General features: G+C 44.7%; 1 protein-coding gene across 1 annotated transcript; it reads left to right on the forward strand.

Annotated features, from left to right (window-relative positions):
- The first annotated feature begins 15,638 nt into the window (after positions 1 to 15,638).
- Positions 15,639 to 18,483, forward strand: LOC134187680 (uncharacterized). Its single transcript, XM_062655833.1, has one exon. It carries the CDS (start codon positions 15,742 to 15,744, stop codon positions 18,289 to 18,291), a length of 2,550 nt encoding a protein of 849 aa, XP_062511817.1. The 5' UTR covers positions 15,639 to 15,741; the 3' UTR covers positions 18,292 to 18,483.
- Positions 18,484 to 25,947: the final 7,464 nt, after the last annotated feature.

The raw sequence follows: 25,947 nt of genomic DNA on the forward strand, positions 1-25,947 counted from the left end.
TTTAGGTCATCTTTAACTTGCATTAGATTTTAGGATGGTACAGGTGATATAGACACTATCCGCACACAATTCAGTATGTATACATTACCTATAGTACGTGCATTGGTCAAAGTGTAGGCAGTAGTGTTAGGTACGGGTTGGAAAGTACCAAAACGAGACCTAACTACACCATCACAAACAATGCGAAGGTGTAAGTCAAGCTGACAGATATTGCTAACATCAGTTGTCTCATCTGCCATGACTCCCACAAATGCAGATCGCTGAATAAGAGACGATGTTTCATCATGAACTACTTCAGCAAGAGCTTCCAGAAATTCTCCTAGTATTTGGTCACTGTCGTAGTGTGCATTTTTACCCAGTCTGATAGCGGAGAGATCAACACCAACCTGGCCTAGTAGCTCTTTCAAACTATGCCATTTCCTCAAAGCAATATCTTCCTTTGCTATCCAGTACAGAGCTTGCAGGCATTTCAACATTGCAGCATCCTGTTGCTTGTTTTTGTTTCGGATGTGCTGTATCTGCATTCCTTGAATGCCACCACTTTCAGCTACACGTGCAGCTTGTTTGCTGTGACCAATAGCTTGCTTGTGTAGCCAAGACTCCTCGTGCTCCTTTACTGCGTCTAGCTTCAGTCGAGTACAGCCTCTAGTAGACCATGCTCCCCTGTTGTGTCCTCCAGGTAACATTGTTTTATCGTACCGCTGGCAACACACTTTACAGAACAATTTTGGCAGTGAACCATCTTCACCTAGCCGGTAGGTCAGCCACGACCGAGTACTTGCCCATGTTGTGTAGCTAGCCGGCATGCCAGATGGCAATTTCACCTTCTTTGCAGGAGGTCCACTATCTGCTGTTGAGGCTAGATCCATACCTTCAGTATCCAGGATGCGCAGTAAGGATTTTAGTGTCACCGTATGTGAAACATGCAGCGTCACTGTATGTGACACATGCAGCCATTACTAGTACAGAAACTTCAACTATAGGTTATATAGCTATTCAGATGTACCATGACACCTTATATACAAGGCCCTAGTAAAGAAATGAGTTACAACATTCTTGTAAGAGAAGGTGCAGGTGTACATGTGGATGTGCAGGTGTCTTTTGCAAAATGGCATTCCTATCTTGATAGCCTGTTGGTGCACACGTGCCAATGGCAAGGTGAGAATGCAATTAACATGTGATACAGGTACCCTACTGACATGTAGCTGTTTAGCTTTCACAGCAGGCTGTCTCCACAACCATAGTCCCTTCTTCTTACTTGGCAATAATTGTAATCCATCCAACCGGCAAAATCAGCTATATTTACCTTCCCAACCGGCATTTTTCCTTCCCAACCGGCAAAATGCAGGCACTGCCGCCTCTGGCGAGAACACTGAGCTCCTCCCCGAATCCCTAGTTCCTTCTAAACTCGATATATGTGTGTGTAGAGACGTGACTGGCTATATAGTCTCTCTGTGCCGCTACAACGTCTAATTACTCACTATCAGTGCTGCTGTTCATTGTAAAAGTCTACAAGTGGCTTCACATTCATCACCGTCGCCGTCATCTTCTCTTATAGTCCACGCATGTATACGCTGCAGTGCAAGGAAAAGAGCTCTTGACGCAGGAGCAACGTCTGATCTCGCAACCTTTAGCACAACTGCAACTAGTAAGCTGTAAAAGTGCTGCAGGAGCTGGCGGATTTGTCATCCATACGATGTTGAGCAAGGAATTTTTGACTTCCCAGCCGCTGCCATTTGGTGTAGGTGCTTGATAGTCTGCAATCCGTTTCGCCGCAAAAGTGCTTGATAGTTTGTTCTATTTACATGATGACTGAGGGCATCAATTGTGGGAGGTAGCAGCATTGAGTCATTGGAAGGATTCTGCACCCAAAGCTTGCACCGGAGATCGTTTACACCATTTGCAAGAATCTTCTTACTGTACATCTTAGATGTAAATTCCTCACAGAGTCGGAGCAGTTCACGAGAAACTGTCGGTTGACATCCCAGTTCTTGCATAGCGTGCCAAGTTCCATTTTTGACAAGTTCAAAAGCTGTGCTTTTTCCCTGGCTGAAGAAAGCACTAGTGCTGTCGCATCCAGTAAAGGCATGCAATCCCGGAAGTGCTTTACACACATCTCCTACACACAGCTTCTCCTAGTGAACAAGCAATAGGTGTCATGCTGATGCAGCGCTTTCCTTTTTTGTACCTGTCTGCCATATTATCTCTGGCGGGATCTGATGTGCGACAGAGCAGCCTATCACTAAAACGTCGCTATCTGGTGAACGGATGACAATGCGAGATGCTTCCGTGTTTGCTGCATGGTTGGCGTGCAAAAACATTCGGGTGTCCACTTCTTCTGCACTGCACGAAAGTGCTGGAATCAATTGTTTAGTGACCGTCACAGCATCGTTTGTAGTAAACCTTGAGAGCAATTGCTGCCGTGACACACAAATACACACTTGCCATAAGGAGACGCGCGTATTCTGGGAGCTGCCATTCCTTAAACAGAAAATCAACAAGAGCAATTTTATTTGCTGCAGCTGCCAAGAACCTTTTCCAATCGCGAGGAAGCTTCTGGTGACGATGCTGTATTTGGATCACAGCCGGCGTGACAAATAATGTGCGGCGATTTTTCTCCCAATTTTTGATTGATAAATTCGGAGAACGATCGATCACGAAGTCAATCCGATTTCCAGTATGAGTACGTTGGGTAATGCAAGTAAAGAGCCGAAGAGCAAGATGAGCGTAAGCTGTTCCGGAAGGAGTGGTAGCTTGTAGAAGAGCCATTCCGTCAAATATCACTGTAGTATTTGATGGAAATTGTACAGGAGTGTCGTATTTTTCCAGTAAAGGTATCATCTTGGACTTGGCTGTCTTTTCATCTCCTATGGTATTTCACTTCTGCAGCTACATCATCGCCACCTGCAAGGTATACCAGCAGTCGCTGGTCATCTCGTAAAGTTGCAGCATTGCATAGTGTACCGTGAAGACTTGTGCAAGTTGTCAGCTTTTCAGTACGACATCTGTCTTTGCTGTTTCTCTTTGCTCGACCTCGTTTTCTTTCTGGCAGATAATGCACAGACTGGGATCCGTTTGAAATTGAACATCAAGACGTTTGTTCTTTTTTGCGATCTGTCCAACTGAGGATTATCACCGCAATTTGCAGATGCTGCTGGAGTTTCAACAACACAAGTATCAACATTTCTGGATAGACGCCTCTGTTTCCTACGCTTCCTTGGAGATCGTACATACTCTGGGACGTTGTCTTCTCGTTCTGTTTCCGTTTCCATTGGACGAGAAGCAAATTAAAAAAATCACGTCTTCAGAGTAAGCACTAGTTACTCTCGATCTCGGGTAGTGCGAGCATGCGCAGTCCGCGAGTTTGTCGTTGCGTAGCAGCGAAACGACGCCATCTTCGGCGACCGCGTGTGCACCGCTAGATAGCCATTGATATATACTAGCAGCGCGTAATATACGGGACAATTTATTCTCCAAAAGATTTTGAAGTGCGCATGGCTGAAGTTTGCCATGCCACGTGACAACAGTATATACATAAAATTAATTATTCACATCGTCATAGAGATTGCTATGTCCAAAATATACTTATGACGTAGTTTCGAATACGATCCCAAGTCATTTGGTGGCGTGTTCGCGCACATTCCAATCCGTATGTGAGTCACGCCCGTGGCAACCGTTTGTGCTGTGGAGTTGTTATTGATGCGTTGAGAGACCTCAAAGTCGCAAGGCGAAGTACATCAATTTGTAGAATTGTGTTGATGAAGTGATAGCCCAATTTCTCGTTCGTCTAGTGGCTTTTCGGCACATACGGAATCCGATCTAGGAGGCGTTACCCTGCAAAATGGAGGACAATGCTCTGATTACAGACGCCAAAACGCACTTGAACGGCATCCGACCAAAGCCAAAGTTAGCGAAAGCATTGTTTAGGTTACTATAGACACGTTTGCAGTTTCGACAAACTTGTTGATCTCGGCGAGCATGCCGATACGATGCGCACGTCTTCACCGTCGATATCGGCATGGAAAATTGTCACCGACTGCTTAGCGAAATTGTCTACTGGTATTTAGTTGCTACCTAATGCTATTTCAATCGATTTTGTGATTTATATTGAAATAAAAGTTGATGTACTTCAGAGGTAGTAGACTTGTATGCAGATTTATAGTTGCCCGGATGAAAAATTGGTAGATAAAGGGTTAACCCTTTCCCGTCCGTCATTTATTACGTGCGCATACTTTCTTGTAGGCGTGGGATCACGTGCTCACCTTATCTCCGCCTCCGGTTAGTACCCGGTTTATATCGGGCCGTTTTCCCGGAACGGATCCTTCCTTTTTATTTTTAAATTATAGCCTAAACGAATCGCTAATAAATTCTCTTTCGAATGAGCTTACTTTCAGCCTTCTACGTTCTATCAATCGCCAGATATCGCAAGTTGTGTTGACGTCACACCCATGGTCACTTCCGCCCACGTGACTTCGCCATTGAATATCTGTCTTGTTCAGCTTTGTTAGCCAATCAAAATATTTTTAGCCGTTTGACACACCCTCTGGGCGTGTCCATGCATACGGGTATAATTTAAGCGGCGCATGCGGCTTAGTAGGAATTTTGCAGACCACGATGTCTGAGCGCTGCAGTGGCTTCCCTGGTTCTTTGTTTGCCACTGATCTGGCGGTGCGGTTTCAATGCGAAACGACGGCCGACGAGGTTTCAGACGAGGACGACGCTTTGTTAACGTCTGACTCGTCACCGGACAACGACGAGACTGAGAACGAGGAAGATCTTCCCGGGAGCGAACACAGCGATGACGCTACTCTGTAAGTCTAACGATTAGAGGTAAAATTTTGCCGTTTCTTTGCTATATGCTGTTCAGTAAACGTTTTGGGAAGTGTTTTGAAAGTTTGGGCGTTGACCGTTGGGAAGAATCTAAGATATTCGCATAGTAACAGTGTTTGTCGACGTTGCTATGGCTACGTTTCCGGATGTGTTTGTTGCAAACGCAATATATATCAATCTGCAAACATTTTCCTAATATTATATGTATTTCTTAGTTTACCAGACGAAGCTGCTACGCTCCACGAGGAAGATCTTCCCGTTCACGTTGACAGCGATGACGACACTCTGTAAGTAAAACAGTTATGTATGTAATTCCTTCGTTTTGTCGCGATGCGCTGTTTATTAGACCGTTTCTTGTAAATTGTTTGCAAGTTAGCTGTTTCTGCTGTAAAGATTTTGAGTTATGCGCATAGCAACACACGTATGTCGTGGTTGCTATGGGTAGGTACACGGATGTGACCTTTTGCAGACCTAATAATTTGCTGTCATGCAAACATTTTCTAATATCTTTATACATTTCTTAGCCCTCCTTCACATCAACAGCATTCTTTGCCACCTCCTCCATCTCCGTCTCACTCTACTACACCACCTCCAGTTCTACTACCTTCCAGCCCATCTTTTGTTTCGTCGTCATCATTGTCAACCTCAAGGTCTCGTCGTTGTCCTCGTCAGCCTCGTCAGCCACGTCAGCCACGTCAACGGCTAAGGATAGCCACTCGTCGGCCTCAACGACAGTTGCAACAGCAGCAGTCGTCTGATTCCGAGCCTGAGCCAGCCGAACACCTTGATCGCCGCTCCGAACCACTGAACGTCCAGGAGTTGTCTGAATATCCACCTATTGATACATATCAATTGAATCTACCACCGTTTCAACCATTCAGGCAACCTGGATTCTACCCTCCTCCAACATATCCAACTGACGCCCTTGGAGTCTTCAAACTGTTCTTCACCGATGATATGCTGGAGACCATCAGAATGTATGTGTTTGATGTCTTTTGTGTGCGTTTGTTAGTACGTTATAATATTTTTAGAAACAGCAACATCAACGGTGAAGACAGTTGCAAAAAGAGTTACCGTGGAAAATCACAAGGGCGCCGAGGGGAGGGGAGTTTTCGTTCAGTGACGCTTGCGGAGATGAACTCATTCATAGGGCTCATAATATACATGGGAATTGTAAAGGTATGTACTATAGCAAAATTCCTTAGTAGTTTCTCCTTAATTATATATGTATTTATAAGGTTCCCGAGCTCTATGAATACTGGTCCACAACCTTTCCATTCCACGGATTGTGGGCCAGACGGTTCATGTCACGCAATCGTTTTGTCGCTATAATGTCGGTCCTGCAGATGGAGAATCCTCGCACTGACAAGGACCGAGGGACTGACTCATTGAGAAAAGTCAGAGGCCTCGTTGAGGCCATGCGCTTCAACTGCATGAAATATGGTCAGCCCCATGCCCGTGTCTCACTTGACGAGCGAATGGTTAAAGCCAAAGGTCGCTTTGGCTTTAGGTATGTAGAAATTTCTAACATAAAAATTAGAAATTGACTAAATTATTTTCGCTGTTATTAGGCAATACATAAAGAACAAACCCGTCAAGTGGGGAGTGAAGTTGTATTGTGTATGCGATTCAATCTCCGGCTACACATACAATTTAGAGCGACAATCATCGGATGCGGCGACGACAGCAGCAACAGCAGTAGCAACAACAACAGCAACAACAGCAACAACACCAACTGCTGCAACAACTGCTGCAACAACTGCTGCAACAACGTCCGCTGCAGCAACAACAGCAGCAGCAACAACGTCCGCTGCAGCAACAACAGCAGCAGCAACAACACCAACTGCTGCAACAACTGCTGCAACAACTGCTGCAACGTCAGCTGCAGCAACAACAGTAGCAGCAACAAACACAACTGCTGCGACAACAACAACTGCTGCAACCACATCAAGATCGGCTGGCTCGGCTCGGAAACGACGGAAGACGACACGTCAACCAGCGGATGACACAAGTGTGATCCATCGTACGGTCATGCGTATGATGGATCCTCTCCTTGACCAGGGGTACACTGTATACACAGATCAATTCTACACATCAGGACCTCTGTTCAAGGAGCTTTACAATCGGGGTACGATGGCTTGTGGTACAGTCCAGAAAAATAGTAAGGGTGTTCCTCCGGAAATGAAAACGCCAAGAGTCTTTGGCAAGTCACCACGTGGTAACCATAGCAATTAATTTTATTAGCAAATACAATTAATAGTTTTCTTTTAGGTTCATTTCGCTATCACCGCGATGAAGAACTATTGGTGATTCAGTGGGTGGACCGAAGCGTGGTGACGGTTATGAGCACCCTTCATTCTGGACACCGTTATACTCCCTGCGACAGATTTACCAAGGATCGTGCAAAGTATGACGGGCACCACAAGATCACGATTTCCAGACCTGAGGCTATTGGTGACTATAATCTGCACATGGGCGGAGTAGACAAATCGGATCAGATGATCAAATATTACGAAGTCCTGCACAAGAGCCTCAAGTACTGGAAGAAGATCTTTCTGCACATGATTGACATGGCCGTATTCAACAGCTACATCATGTTTACTGCCCTTCAAAAACAACATCCTCAAGATCCACTTCTCAAGAGGAAAGGGCAGTATACGCAGAAAGTCTTCAGGTGTGAGCTTATGCGAGGGTTGGCTGGAATCGATACTAACGAACCTGTACCACGATATTGTGAATCAAACAAAAGGGTGGTACAGGTTCGGCCTCAACTCGATTACTAGCATCAACAACAAATACAAGAACTGCAACGCATTATATTACAGCAACAACTGCAACATCACCAAGACAACCAAAATATACAACAAATGCATCAACAACAAATGCAACATCAACAAGACATACAAATATTACAACAACAAATACATCAACAACAAATACATCAACAGCTCGACAGATATGACGAATCTGTGCAAGAGATCTTTCAAGCCGGTCAACAGTTCGTTTCAACTTATTTACGACATCTGCATTGTTAGCAAAACAACTGCTGCAGGCCTTGCAGCTTGATATTGAGATATCCAAAAATGATGGCTACCCAACAGCAATTTGTCGGATATGCAAAGGGGAGGTCACAACTATAATCCAAGCAGACGCAAAAAGAGATGCAATGAAAAAAAAAGTACATAGAAACAGCAACCAGTATCCAAAAAAAACCACTAGCCAAGTCACCAGCAGAAAAGAAAGCAGAAGGGTCAGATCTTCTTCCTAAGATGTCAAGAACAAAGGCATCACGAATGCTCACATTTGGACATCCAGCAAGTGGAGAGGATGCTACCAGCATTAGACAGATTCAATCACAAAAGCAGCAGCTGCAGCCCACAGACTCAGCAATGTTTTCCGATGAGAAAGTTGAAGACAAAGCACCCCCCCCCCCCTCTCAGTTCAATGCACCACAAACACAACCAGGCAGAAAACATCGGTGACCATAGCTCACTACAAAAAATTGTACAGGTCAGCTTTATCAGCACTTACTCAGACAGAAGTATTTATTATCTTGCAATACAAATGATTTCTGACTTTTCATGAAGGTTACCATCCAAAAGCACAATGGCCAACATCTAACAACAGTGTTGCCCCAGTGGTTATCTTGGCTGGGAGAAACACTGACACGTCATCAGGAAAATGAAGTCAGTGAAGAAATTGCAGCCGCAGCAATGAGCACAAGCAAGATACAAACTGCTCTACTACAACGTCTCTCAGAGACTATCGCTGGAGAGTGTAAGCAGCTGTGTACGTTCAGTGCAGCAAGCATGCTTCAAAAAACATCATCTGAACAACTGTTATCATTCAACATCCATAGGCTTACTAACGAGTTGAAGTCTCAAATGCATAGTTTAATGACTGTCCTGATAGCTGCTGCAGCATCCACCAGAGAGGGGGCAGAAAATAAAGACTGATGCCAGGCACGAGAAGATTGCAACATGTTTAGCTGCTATACTGCTCAGAGAAAGAAGTGACAGAATGTCAGCTCTACACTATGTTATTGGGTTTGCTCTGCATAGTGGTGGAGCTACTTCTCATGCCTTTGAGAGGCTGTCCAGTTTGGGGCAGTGCATCACAGACAAATCAGTTTTGCGAAAGTTAGATGAACAATGTCAGCATTTTGACCAAGAGGTTCTGCAATGGAAAGAGTCTGTTGAGAACTATATGATGGACAAAACATTTGTCTTACAAACTGACTTCCAACTGATTGGAGACAATCTTGATTTGCAAGTGGCAACTCACATACAATCTGTTCAATACCATCCACAGAGTCTACACTGGTTTAACTTGCTTGCTGTCAAGCATCGTGTTCAAGCTGCCCATCTGAGAAACACTACCTCTCAGCGACCAGTAACAGATCTTATGAATTCTGACTTTTTGCCCTCTTCTCATGATCACTGTGAACTTCGTAAGCACTTTGTCATTCTCGTAGGCAGAATTCTTGTTGAACGACTCGCATCTTTTGAGGTCCTGAGAGGACAAGCAATATACCATGTAAGACACAAATACAGCAATGTCATGAAGAGTAAAACAGAAATGGTAAGCTGTCTAACAGAGCCTAAGAATACATGACTGCCAATAACTGATATCAGTGTACTTCAGGTTCCCTTTGGCTTATTGATGAAGAATGAGAATGTCAGCAGTGAAATGATAGATATTATGAGACACTGCCACAAGTATGTTCCCCAACATAAGGGAAATATACACAGGGTGTTGTTTGGAGGAGATCAGCTGACATCTGAGAGGGCTAGAAATGCACAGCTCGCAGTGCAAGATGAAGACATACCCGAGTCCAGACTTGAAGGTTTAGTGTGCAAAATCGAGGACTGGCATACTAGGGTCACAATCCTTCAAGCAATTCTAAAAATATTGTATCGAGAAGACAGTGATGACAACACAGGTACTCTAAAACACTTAAAAGTTATATCGAATCGAACGTTTTCTGCAAATGCCCACAAAGACGTTGCTGCAGTACCTGAGTTTATAGAACTAGTTACAGATGCCTATGTAACATCAGCAGCAATGGACCATTTACAACTAGAGTCTACCACCAGTACGCCCAAACAATTCAAAGACATATATGCTTTGTCTAGCAAAGAAAAACAAGTTCTACTCAATGACATTGCAGCTCAGATTGTAGACAACTACATTTTGCGAGATCGTGATGAGATCCTAATAAGAGCCTCGGCACACCAGCTGCCACAAGAAAGACTATTGTGTAGGCAAGATGACTGCACAAAGTCATATCGGTACAGCAAATGTAGGCAAAGACATGAACAGCAACATCATGGTCTCTACATCAACCCACCAGAATCAGCTGCAGCTGTAGATCCGGAGGCTTTCCGACAAGATGATCATATGTACAACTACAGCACAGCTGTCATGAAACTGGGACTGTCATGAAACACAGAAATTTTAGGGACGCAATACGGGAAGGGGATGGAGGGAGGTTGGCCATGCTGTGGAAATTTTTGATGCTTCTCTTCCATTGCCATGGGCATTCAAAGTATGAATTAGAGGGTCTTCTCTTGACAGCCTGACTACAAGCCACTTTGTCTCCAAGGGCAGCAGAGGTAATGAAGTGGAATAGAAGTGTGAACACCAAAGGTGGCCCAGGAAACAATATCCCTCTGGACCTGGCTCTGGAACGCCTTAACCATGCAACAAAAGCAGATCTCAAGCATTTGGGAGCCAACATAACTGAGGTGTCAGCAAGAAGATGCAGTCAATCTGCAGGTTATTTGAACAAGGTACTTGAACAGCTAGACGAGCAGTTAGATGTTGCTCCCAAGCATGGAAGACATGCAACACTTAGCACAAAAGAAGATTTTAAGAAAATTTTAGACAAATTGAAACGCTACTCACTTACATCACTACATGAAGGTAGAGAACACAGTAAGTTCAAGTCATTTTCGCACAATGTTTTTAAAGGTTTGAAAATTGAGAAACTGTATGCGTGGCTTGACAAGCACAAGACATTGATTGCACGTGGTGGTGGGGACTACTTTTACTAGCGCTGTAGCTGTCAGTTCGGTGTGCGGCAGTGGAGCTATAGTAAATAAACTTTTCATTCTGTCCCGATTCTGACTGTATATTAAAACAATAAAAAAGGTTGTAGTGAAATTCAACAGAGCCTAGCTCATGCAAGTTGTACGACACAGACAGCACTCGATCCTTTCTCAAATGAAAAAAGGAAACAGAACACGCACGAGAACGTCACCTTTCACTCCAAATGGAGACAGGAAGCCATTTACGTGCAGTCTCAGTGAGTCCGGCCAAGCAGCGACGAAAAAGACGCCATCTTGACAGCAACATGCGTGTCAGCCCATTAGTCGAAAACAGTACAGTGACTAGTCGAAGACAGTGCAGTGACCCCAAAGGTTTCTCGATCAAGACGAAGACGACATGCAGGTGCAGCTCACACGCTAACGAAATAAGATATCACACCGTACAAGCATTTGACTATCAGTTACAAATTGCATTAGCAGAGAGCCAATAGCGATGTCCATTGCAATCAGCAGTAATCGTGGATGCACGTGCATGCACAAACACTACCTAAACGTGTACGATCCTGATTGGAGGATAGAGTCGGCGGTTTCCTTTGAGTGGCGAATGTCTCCAGCCGGTCTTTCTCCTCCACGGGGGGAGATGACCGGCTGGACACTCGAGCCTAGTATAGCCGCGTCGGAGTTCCAGAGGAGTTACTCACTGATATGGGACCTCAGTTCACTTCAGAGTGTATGAAAGAAGTATCACGTCTACTCAGCATCCGACATGTAACTACTAGTCCTTATCACCCTATGTGTAACGGGTTAGTGGAACGATTCAATGCCACGTTGAAAGCCATGCTAAAGAGACTATGTAGCGAGAAGCCACGTCAGTGGGACCGCTATATCATTGCTCTCTTGTTCGCCTACCGTGAAGTTCCCCAACAGTCCACGGGATTCGCCCCTTTCGAACTACTCTACGGGAGGACCGTGAGAGGACCGATGAGGATTCTAAGATCAATATGGACAGAGGAAGAGGGCGAGACAGAGGCAAGGACTAGCTACCGATATGTGTTTTAACTTAGAGAGAGATCAGAGGAGATTATGACAGTGGCACGTGAGGAATTAGAAAGGTCCCACGGACGCTACAAACGATACTTCGACAGAAGATCAAAGGAGAGACGGTTTCCTGTAGCGGACGAAGTGCTAGTGCTATTACCAACAGACAATAACAAGCTGTTAATGCATTGGCGGGGACTGTTCCGAGTAACCAAGATCATCGGGATCAATGACTATGAAGTCGAAGTACAGGGCAAGGGAAAGATTTACCACGCCAATTTACTGAAAAGGTACCACTCGAGGAATGACACCGACGGCAAACTCTGCGAAAGAGCTACGGGAGGGTTGCTTTTACAAGTAGCAAGTGCAGCGATATTGGAAGCAGACGAATGGGATCAAGACGACACAGTAAACGGAAACAGCCTGCTCGAACTAGGGACCTGTCGACCCAAAGAGACCGTGGGGGACGTAAAGGTAAGCGAAGAGTTGACGTACGGAGAGAGAAAGGACGCTCAAGAGGTGATCGCAGAGTTTAGAAACGCTTTCACCAATCTTCCAGGCTCGACCGACTTGGCCGTGCATCGGATTCGACTAACATCTGACCATCCGGTGAAGTCTAGGCCGTACGCGATACCATTTCATATGAAGTCTGAACTAGAAAACGATATCAGAGACATGCTGAAAATGAATATCATTCGAGCATCGGAGTCGCCATACGCATCTCCAGTAGTTCTAGTTCGGAAACCTGACGGAACAAACAGGGTTTGCGTGGATTATAGAAAGATCAATCGCCTGACCATATGCGATCCGGAGCCCATGACACCTTTGGTGGACTTAGTTCAAGACCCCGCCCGAGACCGATACTTTACGAAGATAGACTTGTCCAAAGGCTATTGGCAGTTCCCCGTGGAGACGGAAGATGTACACAAAACTGCGTTCGTGGTACATAATGGCACCTATGAGTTCCTCAGAATGCCGTTTGGATTGGTCAACTCTGCAGCTACTTTGGTGAGAGGATTGAGAAAGTTACTGGAGGGACTGGAGTATGCGGACCACTACATGGACGACATTGTCATTCACACACCTACGTGGAGAAAACACGTTGCCGCTCTCAGAGGAGTACTGAAGAGGATTACCCAAGCCCGCCTGACGATTAGACCTTCTAAATGTGTCATTGGAGCGCGCACACTGTCATTTATCGGCCACAAGATCGGGCACGGCCTCATTCACCCGAGCGAAGACAACGCCCTGAAAATTGGGAAGGCCAAGAGACCCGGCACAAAAAAAGAACTACGCGCATTTCTAGGACTAACAGGATTTTATAGAGAATACCTACCCAACTACGCGGCCATAGCAGTTCCTCTGACCGACTTGAAAAAGAAAGGACTCCCAAACAAACTGGAATGGAAAGAAGCGCAGGAGAGGGCATATTTGGCATTGAAGAAGGCACTATCCGCTCGACCCATACTCAAGTTGCCCGAACATGATAGGCGTTTCTTCCTTCGAGTGGACGCGTCAGATGTAGGAGTGGGAGCGATGTTGATGCAGGAGTACGGAGGAAAACCATTCCCAGTAGCATATGCAAGTAAGAAACTCAGCGACCGAGAGAGAAGATTCTACACCATCGAGAAGGAGTGTTTAGCGGTTGTCTGGGGAATCAGAAAAGAGTAGAATTCACTGTCCAGACGGAGCACCAACCGCTGGCATACTTGCATAGAGCAAAATTCGAGAACGACAGGATTATGAGATGGGCCATGTATCTACAAACTTACCACTTCACGGTGCAGGCCATCAAAGGTTCGGAGAATGTCGGGGCCGACTTCCTCAGTAGGGTGTGCTAACGGCGACCGACTGAGACGTGCTTGAGTTGCAAGAAACTACTGAGGAGTTTCTTTTCTAATGGGGGAGATATGTCACGTCTCTACACACACATATATGGAGTTTAGAAGGAGCTAGGGATTCGGGGAGGAGCTAAGATATTTATAAAAGTAGTCAAATAGAGTTGCAGTTGCCGGTGAGCGTGACTGTGAGCGAGAGTGTGAGCGAGAGTGTGAGCGAGAGCGGGAGAGGAGAGGAGAGGAGAGGGGAGAAGAATCAGACGGAGAAAATCTGTACGAAGGACATAAGCACAACAGACAGAAGAGACAGAGAGAATTGGTGCTTACCGTTATAATTATTAAACTGTCAGTTACGTGGTGTTGAAGAGCTTGTGCGTAGATGCACGATTGTACTCATATATAGTCCGTAACATTAATTTAATCATTCACTGCGAGTAGAACTACGTCGTCTTCCGTGTACGCCGAAAAGCTCTTGGATTCTCGCGCGCGACATAGCCCTCTCCACATATATCATATATTTGATCTCCTAATTTAATTGATCAAATTTCTGTTTTAATAAAGCTTATCAACCATACCTAAAAGTTTTTAAATGCGAACTACCTGTTTTTGCATTTTAAATTTTAAAAAAAAATTTAAAAACCCTGTTTTCATCAACTTTGGACACTCTGATGCAAAAATAGACTTAATTTTCGTAATCACCTCAAAAAAAGTGCATATGATAGGCTAGAAAGTAATTGGTTTGCCAGGGGGTTAAGTCTTTGGATTAGGAAAGTCTTTGGATCACGAGACAAGGTCGTCATTGCATATGAAACTTGTTGCATCAGACAATGATCAACCTCCTCTTAACTAACAATTCTGGACTTGGCCCACGGACTATTTAGACGAGTTAAATATTCCTCATCAAGTTGAGCCAAGAAATAGGTATACCGACACAGAGACCAAGCCAAGAAATAGGTATACCGACTCAGAGAACAGGCCGGATATAACAACATACCCCACTGGACACTTGACAAAGACCTGGACATTTCACTTGCTCATCCACATTCTTGTGACACCGTACAATCAGATGCCAAAATATCAGGTTATGCAGCTGAGTTGAGAGAAAAACGCAAAATGGCAAAATATAGTCAACAGCAATCTATAGCAAGATCCTGGGCTGCCACTCCTACGGATTTTACCGTAGGCTACGGTAAAATGGCCTTCATACTTGCCTACGGATTCCGTAGGCCATTCCTACGGATAAATGCAGCACTGAGCAAACACATACTCGATGATCACATGGCATTTAGTTGTAGGTCTTCCGAAGTCACTCAACGTCGTGCTATCGAACCGTGGTGTGTACTGTACGTAAATTTGTATGTCTAACTTACCTAGTACAATGTACAAACAGTACGAACGTCGATTTCTTTTGCAGTAGTCTAACAGTTCCGGGATGTTCGGGGATGTGAGGTAGTCTCGCGTAGCCAGACCTTTCACTACTTGTCAGGCGCCTAGCGCCTGAGGTGAAAGCCTGGCCACGCGAGGCTAGATGCGGGCAGCGTATCCGGGATAGATCCGATCGTGCATCATGAAACGATGGCTACAGGCCTACAAGAAGGAGTGGGAGAGCGATCCTGTATGCTCTGGTTGGTTAACAGAGTCGAAGAGAAGTGCAGGCATGGCCTTCTGCAGTCTGTGCACTAAGGACCTCAGCTACAAGACTGGCGGTCTTAGGACCTTGCGTACCCACGCAACCTCGCGGGAGCACGTTGCAAGAGTACAACAAAAAAATTCTGGATGGATGGAAAGGCACTATCAAGGCCAGCTTTGCTCCAAAGCAAGAGAACGCTGTTTCCGTAGCTGCAACAAACGCCGTCCTAAAATTGGCATTCTTCTTTGCTGAGCATGACGTAGCTCTTGCAGTGTCTGATCATCTGACTCCACTGCTTCCAATCCTTTTCCCGGATTCTAAGATTGCTTCAGCCGTTTCTGCCGGGCGCACCAAAATGACTGCAGCCGTGCACACCGTTGCTGATAGCATGCACGCACATCTCGTTTCCCAGATGAAAATTGGATTTTTCAGCATCGTTCCTGATGAATCTACTGATATATCAGTGTTTGAACAGGTGGCAGTATCAGCTCGCGTGATCGACACTACAGATGGATTGGTGAAGTCCTATAGTTTGGGCATTAAACCAGTCCCGTCAGCGTCTGCTACCAACATTTTCGGCAAGATTGAAGAAATGTTCAAAGATGATGGTATTCCATGGAGAAACATGATCGCTTATGGATCAGATGGGGCCAACGTCATGCGTGGATCAAAGAATTCTGTTTTGACTAGGCTCAAGAACGTTCAACCTTACCTGTATTCTATTCACTGCACATGTCATCAGCTCCACCTTTGTGCTCAGGGTGCTTCTAAATGCATACCACCCATAGTAGAAGACTTCGCTAGGAATGTGGCATACTTTTTTGAGAAAAGTGCAAAACGTGTCGCGAGATACAAAGAGTTTCAGGCAGCTGCAAACGTTCCTTCACACAAGCTCATAAAACCGTCCTCTACAAGATGGCTCAGCTTGCATCAAAGTGTATCAAGAGTCTTGGAGCAGTGGGACGCTCTTGAACAGTACTTCACCCAAGACAACGATGTAAGGAACGTTTCAAAAGTAAAGGAGTGGGTTGAATTGATGGCAGCCAAGTCCACTAAAGCCTACCTATACTTTCTGAAGGAAGTCTTACCTATTTTTACAACAGTGAACTGCCGCTATCAGACAAGCAATGCTATGATTCACAAACTGTATGATGACCAGCGACAACTTCTGAAGATACTTCTTCTCAACTGCATCAAGCAGTCAAGCATAAGCCAAACCACTGATTGCCTTACCCTTGACCTAGACAATGAGGCACTGTGGATTGATGTGATAGATTTGGTTATCAGCAAGGACTGCGAGGCTATTGTGGCAGATATGTCTCATTTTGAAAGGAGCGCTTTCCTGACTGTATGTCGAGATTTTTATCTTGTGGCAGCAAAAGAGGTCAAACGTCGATTGCCTCTGTCATGCCCTGTTCTATCTGCTCTCCGGTTTCTATGCCCCGAAAGAGGCAAGGAACGCTCAGCAAGAGAAATTGGCCACCTAGCTAGCCAATTCTCGAATGTTGTCCTCCCAGAGAATATTACCAAGCTGCAGCGGGAGTGGCAGCGCTATCAGACCGAGAGCACTTCTAGTCGAAGTTCATTACCTCTGGCTATAGACAAACACTGGCATGAATTGATTAAAAGGTCAGATGCCTCTGGCTGCCAGGAATTTCCTCTTTTATCTTGTTTTGCATCAGCTATGCTAGTTATACCACATTCTAGTGCAGATATCGAACGAAATTTTTCAAACATGGGCAGCGACAAATCCAATACCCGCAACAGTATCGGTACGCCCTTGCTTAACAGCTTGATGACAATTGGTTGCAATAAAGGTCAAATGACGTGCTTAACGTTTACACCCACGCCATCGATGAGACGGGAGCTGCCACAACATGTGGCTAAGGCAGCTGGTCGTGCCAAGAATACCAAGTCCGCTGCAACAAATAGGAGCACTGGAGTAAATCAAGAAGCAGCTTGTGCAAAGACACCCGTCCTAGTGTGTCAATCTGAATCATCTGCACACAACCCATGCCCAATGCAAGATTTGAAAGAACCTGTTATTCAATTCCAGACAAAACGCAGATCTAGTTCAGTTACAAAGCATCCTCCTTTCTCACGCAAGCGTCCAAGTACTTCTGCTATCCACACCCATCCTGCCACAACGGCCAGCAAAATGAGCAAACGAGGTGATACTCCAACAGCCCATAATGCAAGTAGTCCGAAAGTTAATGCATTTGAGTTTCTTCAATCACAGTTACTTCACCACAATGAGAATCTAGACTCTAAAGAGATATGGACATACCGGGGTTCAGAATACCTATTAGCACCTTCGCTCTGCCAGTCTCGTATTGATGGACGTGATGGCAGCAATGCTTGCACTGTCATAGCAGCTCAAGTGTGTCAGCTGATTCTTTTGCAGAAAGACTCGTTTTTACTACCGCCTGAAACCTCTTTCCTAGAAGAGACTCTTGTCAACGCTATGAGGGCAGGAAATGCTACGTACGATCAGATGGGCTTGAAGGGGTTTCTGAGTGCATACGATGTTGTAAGCATGGAACCCTCGCCCACCCTTCTAGCTTCGGAGGATTATTTCATACGACCGGGATGTTGGCAGGGGCTAGTAGATTTTGTCTCCGGCAGGCTACGTTCTTTCACTGATGACAAAGTGGTGGCTGGCGTGCTAGTTGTATCACCTTATTCATTTGCAGTGTGCTACCTGCAGGAACACAGCTTGTTCATTGTGTTTGACAGCCATTCACATGGTAACGCAGGTGGCTTGATTGGCAGAGTGCCAAAGAATTTTGCTGCTAAATACTTTGAAGAGTTCCTTGGTCGCCACTATGCACACCTAGAATTTGTTCCTTCTAGTAGCAACAAAGTAGCGCAATTTACAAGCTTAATCGTTAAGGATTTGTGGTAAATAAAACTTTCTGCTGTTCTTTAGTTCTAACAGTTATGGATATATAGTAAATAACTGTTGCTGCTGTTCTGCAATTACGCGTAGTAGCATTTCATTAATACACTGTACCAAGAAAACGTGCAAACAAAAAATGCGTGGGCGCGGTCATTCTAAATTAGGTGGGCGTGGCCGTGCGTCACTGCGCCTACGGATATTTTGCTCTTCCAAGTGTGGCAGCCCTGAAGATCTGATACAACATGTATTCTACTGGTTTTTGAACACTTTGGTTTTGGGGACCTATGGCTGAAGACTATCTCGATAAGATTTCCAAAATTTCAAAAAATGCAAATGGGAAAAAGCAGCGAACCAGACTAAAAATCACTTCATAGTTGTTCGCATACTGTTACAGAATGGATATGATATCAATATAAAAGACAATGAAAGACATGTTGATGTGAATGTGAATGAAAATATTTTTGATCACTGTGTGAACTTGATGTTTGAGTGTGACAACAAAAATTGAATCTGATTGTGTTTAGACTCTCAATCCAGTTGATTATATAATGATCAATATTCGAACAATATTTATGAAATAGCACTAAAATTGTTGTGTTTGTTGAATTAGTTAATTATTTAATGTTATATTATACTACAGTAGATGTGTTTCTATTTCTTATATGTTTATCTGTTGTCTCTTGTTTACGGATTTTGTATGGTTGGACAGTCTGTTTGTTGTTCGTATGTTTTGCTTATCTAAGTTTCGTCCTGCTCTTCTGTTTCTGTTGTGTTTGTGTCTCATTCTGTTTGTCTGTCTTTCTTTCTGCATGTTTGTCTCTCTGCGTTTCCATTTATCTGCCAATTTGTCTGTTTGTTTGCTTGCATGTCTGCCTGTTTGTCAGCCATCCTGCTATCTGCCCACTTGCGTGACTACACATCTGCCTGTGCAATCACCCGTCTGCGCTCCGACCTTCATGCCTACCTATCGCACTCCTGCCTTTTCATCCACATGCGTTCTCGCCCACCACCTGCTTCCTACTTCGTCTGTCTGTCTGTCTGCCTCTCTGTCCGTCTGTTTGCCTGTCTGTCTGTCTGTCCATCTGTTTGTCTTTTCTGTCCACCTGTCTGTGGGTCTGTCTGTCTGCCTGTCTGTCTGACTGTCTGTTTGCCCGCTTATTTCTCTTTCTGTCTGTTTGTTTTAATGCCAGGCAGTCTGTCCATCTGTCCTATCTGCATCCTTCTCTGTCTGAGAATTGTCATAGCTGTGTAAGCATCGCAGGGCTTACATTAACGTCCGCCAATCGGACATTATCTAAACCGGTCTCACTGCTGAACACGGCAATTTGAAAGGACCTTTGTCCGGACAACACCTAGCAGCAAGGTTTTGGGTGTGGTGTGCGTGAAATTTCGGTATGAAAACCATGCACTACAGTTCGAAAGGATGTATTTAATCGATTTTCTTCTCGCTCTAAGTGCCTGGCGGTGTCTGCGAGACCCGGCAACGTGAAAATCAAAGGGTAGAACCGCAGAAGCTCGCATAAAGAGTAACAGCTATACTACTACAGCAACAGGCAAAGAGACAGGAATGAGAAAATATAGCCTACTCTCACCCACACAGCTGACTACACCACCCAACACACCACAGCAACATCCACTCTCTCTTCCATCAACTTCAAGGGGAATACCAAACGAAACAGTAATGGCAAAAAGTTACACTCCTCCACCAACAGCATACTACACACATAGTATCCAGCCCACTCCATTCCCCACCACACAGCTTCCTGGACAATTCCATCCAAGAGCAACAGCACTACAAGGACCACCACCACCACTGTATCATTTTGGACCAGCTGTTCTACCCATACAGCCAATGGCTCGAAGACCATACAAAGTCAAATTCTTAACAAATAAAATAACAGTTTGTGCTGGATGCAGACAAGGATATTACAAAAATCCCGATGGAACTGTTGCAGACGCACCTTATGAAATATGCATTGTTCATTGTTCATGTTCATCGTTCATCAGGAAATTGTGTGGATTACATCAAACCAGCAAAACTTCCCAAAATCCACCAATGTTCACTATCATGCAAATCCTGGCTGCATTATGACGAAGAACCAACAGTTTGTACCAAGCCAAACAAAGGTCCCACAAGATGTGAACGCGAAGCTCCAGCCAATCCATGTTCGCTATTTGAAACTGCATTTTGGACTATAGTTGTAAGCAATATGTAAGCACATGTTGACTGAAGTTTTGTTACTATTGCTAGTATCATTACAAGTTGCTGTTCTTATAAGTATAGATGCTTTTCACAGTTTAGCTGCTGCAGTTTGTGCTCTTAATTAGCACTTAGCATTACATTGTCCTACAAACTAGTTCTAATAAAACAGTTGTTGAGTTCTTCTCGTTACTGATCACAATAAACTGACACTTTGCAGACACTACAATCACATAAATTAATAGTTTCAGTTCAGCAATGGTGGGTGTAGCAACAGAGCAAGAATATGAAATATGAGTGCAGAGCATCCAAGTCTTAGTAGCTGGATATAATTGTAATCTACACTCAAACTGTACACATTTCAGCTCTAGCAGAACATAAGGTTGATAACCAAGCAATTACACTTGCAACTCCTGTTTACTAGGTGGGTAGACTCCAGTGGCGTAGCCAGGTAGCCAGGAATCGCTGGAGAAGTATTACTAAGAGACTTTGTTCCACGTGACCCACCAAACAGGGGTGAAAATACTCCTGAATCTCAATATCGTGTTAATATGACCGTTAAAGACTTTTGTCAGCACTATAACAATGATATTCTACCCTTTATTTCTTCTCCCCCAGGGTTTCCCAGGAAAGTATGTCTAGAAACAGCCAGAAAATTCCTTCACGACTTGGGATTTGAAAGAGTAGATTGTGGCAAAAAGGGGTGCATATTGACGGGCATGAACGACCGGATGTTGTCTATGAAAAAACGTTTTTTGAAACAACTTGAGGAATTAGAATCTGCACACCTGCCTCCCTCACCTCCCTTAGACATCGCACCTTCAGATCTTTCCTTACCCCTAATTGGAAATTATGTGTCTACTAAGTACTTAGTAGTTATTTGTCATGACCAGTCTTCCTTCCAATCGAATGAAGACCAGCGCTATTCTTGGTTGCAGGCAGATCTACAACAAATCAGACCAAAGTCAAGGGGATCAGGTCGTATGATTAGTGACTTTATAGACGAGTTCTCTGGGTATATAACAGTCTGAGTTTACTTACGAAACCCTAAGACAGGCTCACAGCAATATCCCAAGAGGCCAGGGAATCATTGAGCGTGGTGATAGGAGGGACGGGTATTGGACTAATGATAAGTTTATGAACCAGGTCAAGAAAGCTGTCCAAATTGTAGAAATTTTATACCCTAGACACAAATATACAAAATTATGGCTCTTCGATCAAAGTTCTAATCACAAAGCAATGGCACCAGATGCACTTATAGCACGTAAAAATGAATGTCACACCAGGGGGCAGCAGCCAGTTATAAGAGACACTGTCTATAAGGGGGTTGTGCAAAGAATGGTTTATGAAGATGGAACTGCAAAGGGACTCAAAAGGATACTAGATGAATGGGGTATAGACACATCAAAGATAAAAAGAGATGACATGATTGCAGAGCTAGACACACATGAAGATTTTGCAGCAGAAATGTCACTTGTAGAGCACTACATCACTTCTAGGGGTCACAACATTTTATTTTTCCCTAAATTTCATTGTGAGTTTAACCCTATTGAAAGAGTGTGGGGAAAGGCCAAACAGTATGCTAGAGCTTATCGTAATTATTCAATTACTGGATTACGAAAAACCACCGTTCCTACATTAGAATTTGTAAACCTTGACCTAATTAGAAAATACTTCAGAAAAGCTAGAGATTATATTAGAGCTTATAGGGATGGCAACAATGCAGGAAGACAAGTAGAAGATGCTGCAAAGCGTTATAAATCACACAGAAGAATATCCAAATATGTAGAGCTTTTGCGGGTTTTGTGTGTTTGGTAGAATTTTTACTACTTAGCTTGTTAGCTTGGCAGACTACAGTCTATTTTAGTAGAGTTTCTGTGTGTAGATCTGCAATATAATAAAGAAATACGAGAATCTGTTCAATAGGAAATGTGTGAGCATACATCAGGCGTCTCCTATGAAAGTGTCGAGGTCGTGTGAGTTCATTTGATGAAATCATTTTGAACGCCACATAACCCCTAATGGGGCTCTTTGTGTCGAATTACATCTCAGCCGAAGGATAAAGGAGAAATCCGAGTAATACGAACTGTGCTGTGAAATGATGGCAACCTTATTGCAACACACCATTACATGTCTTCTTCAAACGACGGAGTAAATTGGCTTCGACAGCAAAATGGCAACGGCGCTAGATGAACAAAGATGGATTCTTTCAACCGCTACTTCTTTATTACTTCTTGGATCTGGTGGTAGCTTTGTCTTCGCCGACTACTTTCCCAAGATTAGAATACAATCGGTACGACTAGATTAGAATTACGCGGGTTCATTTTCAGTCAGGTGGTTGTGGGCACGCATGCGTGGATGCATTGTAGCTGCCGTGCAATCGCACCGTCTGCTTGCATGCGCCTTGCGGTGCCTGATCCTGTAAAGACAGCTGATATACAGAGATGTACCGTACCGTCTTATCGACTGCTGACACTTCCAAACTCGAGGAGTCTAGGTTCAGCAACGCCCTTCCATAATATAACGAAGCAACCGCCGGGCGCGTGAGAAATTGGAACTACACTCAAACTCCCCTTATCCGGACGCCCCATATCCGGGCACGTCCGTCTACAGGGCACCCCCGTATTGCACAATTGCATCACGTGTATTGCGCGTGGTCCACGTGCACGAGGTCGAGGCAAAGGTCGTGTAATCAAAAGTCCAGTACTAGTCCAGTTTCTTGTCGACAGATAGCCATACTTAGGTGCTAGTTTCTTAGTTACAGCTTGTAAGACTTACCTGAAGATGTCTGAGACTAGACCAACGCAGACGCCTGCCCCGCAGAAGCGAAATGTGGGGTGTTCCCAGATGTGGCCGTTTCTGAGTTATGGGCAGTGTCCGGTCCCAAGCTGCCCGGATAAGGGGAGTTTGAGAGTACTTCAAGAGATCGATAACAGGCTCACAGCGACTCGCACGCGTCACCCACACGTCGTAATGAACCGTCGTAACAGAACACAACACCTGCTTGATAATATCATGCGATTAGTAGAGAACAGGAAAGTAGGAAGAAGTCACTATCACGGTCGACGTAAAGTAAAAACTGCGCATGCGCGTCCTAGGCAGTCTGGGTACGCGAGACTAGCTCAATTCAATGGCGTATGAGGCGCACGAGGTCTCTAACACAGGATCCGTGGATCCGCAATCCGCGATTTCCACCCAGCCTATACACAGGCAGTTGCATGAAGACTGCGTTCCACACCACAACATTACAAACGCACGTTTCGCCGTATTTAGATGGCCCCCTTTTGAGATCTAGCTAGGGTTAAGAACCTGTGTGTTCGTCGTGGTATTCTTGTTGCTGATTTGTTTTTGCTGACGTCTGCGTGGTTTCGAATTACTAACGCGTGCCAATCGCAACGACACCATCATACATAATAATTAATTTGCGTAGGGCACCTTACGTATTTCGTAGGGGCTAAAGTAGTGTTGCCGGTCATTTTTTGGGCTGGGGTCATATTTGTGGCTCCAAAGCTCTGTTTGGTGCCACATCATTAATATTAATACATAAGTATCATTATTATTAACGTACTAGTATTGACCATTTTTGCACTTTTGTTAGTTACACTTACAACTACCATGTTCTGGATTTCGAGACTAGAGTGAAGCCTCGCGGAGGCATTTCTCAAGAGTCTTAATCTGCTTGGTGAGGCTAAGGAGTGACATGTTTCAGAATAATAAAGAAAGGCTCAATTAATTAATATTAAAATATAATTTGGTCCCGGATATTGATGGAAGATGGACGTCTAGCTGTATCGTTCGTCTCAGAGCTAGCTGAGGAGCGCGTTCCTTGTCGGGAAACCAGGACAGGGCTCGAAAAGTCGGCATCTGGAATCACTGGAGCTGTTCGGAAGACCAGGAATAGTTCTGGGCGTAGGGTGACTGGTCAAACCATGTCTCGTGCGGCGTCTGATTTGAATTTGGCTTCAAATCCCGCTGACGAGACTACTCTGATGCCCACCGTTCCTAGCGAATCTTGTGTTTCGGCTAACAGGAACGGCAATGCAACAAGACGACGGAAATGGACGCGACAAATGAATAGGGCAGTGATGTTTTGTTATTATCACGTGCTGTTGTCATGCAAGTTCTGTGCTTTCAGAAAACCTATGCATCAGCTGTGGTGTGAACGAAATCCTTCTCTGACTGACGTCTCTGAGCAGCGTTTGGCAGACCAGAAGCGATATCTCTTAACTTCTGGAAGTCTGACTGAATCAGAGTTGGAGGAGATTAAACGCGAGGCCGCACAGGATGAAAAGCCCGTCTCAGGTTTGTTATCTGTTACGACTGATGTTTGTCCTGGTGTGCAGATGTCAACGTTGGATGTGGTTTCTGCTCTATCAGCTGATAGTTCAGTTGTCACGCCTTTGCCTGACAATGTGTCACCTTGCATGGCTTCAGTGAGGATGGCGCCTGCTGCATGTGGTGGGAAACCTGTCGCGTCAATGATGCAAGAGGATCATGAGTTTGCTAATCACTTGGAAGATGGCTCCCTTGTTCAGTCAGTAACTGTTCTCCCTAAGGACTGCTCATCTGCAAGAGACAGCGGTGATATCCTATCCGAAGATGACACTTTGGATTCAGTTCAGTGCAGTGCTGTCAGGGAATCACCATCCCCTTGTGACTCTGTGACCTCTGATCTGATGACTACAAATCCTAGTATAGCTTCTCGGCTAGAAATTATGGAAACTCCTACATCTCAACTCAGTCCAGACTGCTGCCAAACGGAGGATGGTCTTTCGCTTGATTGTGATGCTGCTGTGGACCCTGTACTTCATCGAGAGTTTCTTGAGGAGTTGCAGAAAGTCAGGCAAATTCCTATCTGTGAGAGACAACGCCTTCCAAGGATCTTTGTAAACAGTGAAACCCTGAAGCTTATTGGTGATCTTAACACGATCATCAGATCGTTCAAGGGTGAACCAGATATGAGTGAAATCAGTTACCTGGTATACTCTGCTGCTTCGCTAGTGTCCAAAAGGCGGGGCTTAAAGACGACGAAGTCAACCAATTCTCAAACACCGCGATGGAGACGAAGGCTGGATATGGAAATTCTCACATTTCGACGTGCGATCTCACTGTTGCTGGAGGTTAGAAAGGGTTCATCGGGCATTCGTATGTTACATGAATTCCGACCGTCTTCGGCATCGGTTGGGCATTTCCTGTTCGGAGAGTTGTGAGGTCTCCATCAATCGATTGAAATGGAACTTAAGTCCAACGTCGAGCGGACCAGGAGGTTGGAGAAGAATTGTAAGAGACTTCGCCAGAATGGTTTGTTTCAACGAGATGATGGACCGTTTTACAGAGAGCTGGATAAGCAGACTATCCAGGTCACTTCCCCGCCATCCGAGTCTGACATTGAACAGTATTGGGGTGGTATCCTAGAAACTGAGGTACATCACAATGAGGCTGCCTTCTGGCTGAGACGTCAA

The sequence above is a fragment of the Corticium candelabrum genome, chromosome 12 (assembly GCF_963422355.1).
Source record: "Corticium candelabrum chromosome 12, ooCorCand1.1, whole genome shotgun sequence".
Lineage (NCBI taxonomy): Eukaryota > Metazoa > Porifera > Homoscleromorpha > Homosclerophorida > Plakinidae > Corticium > Corticium candelabrum.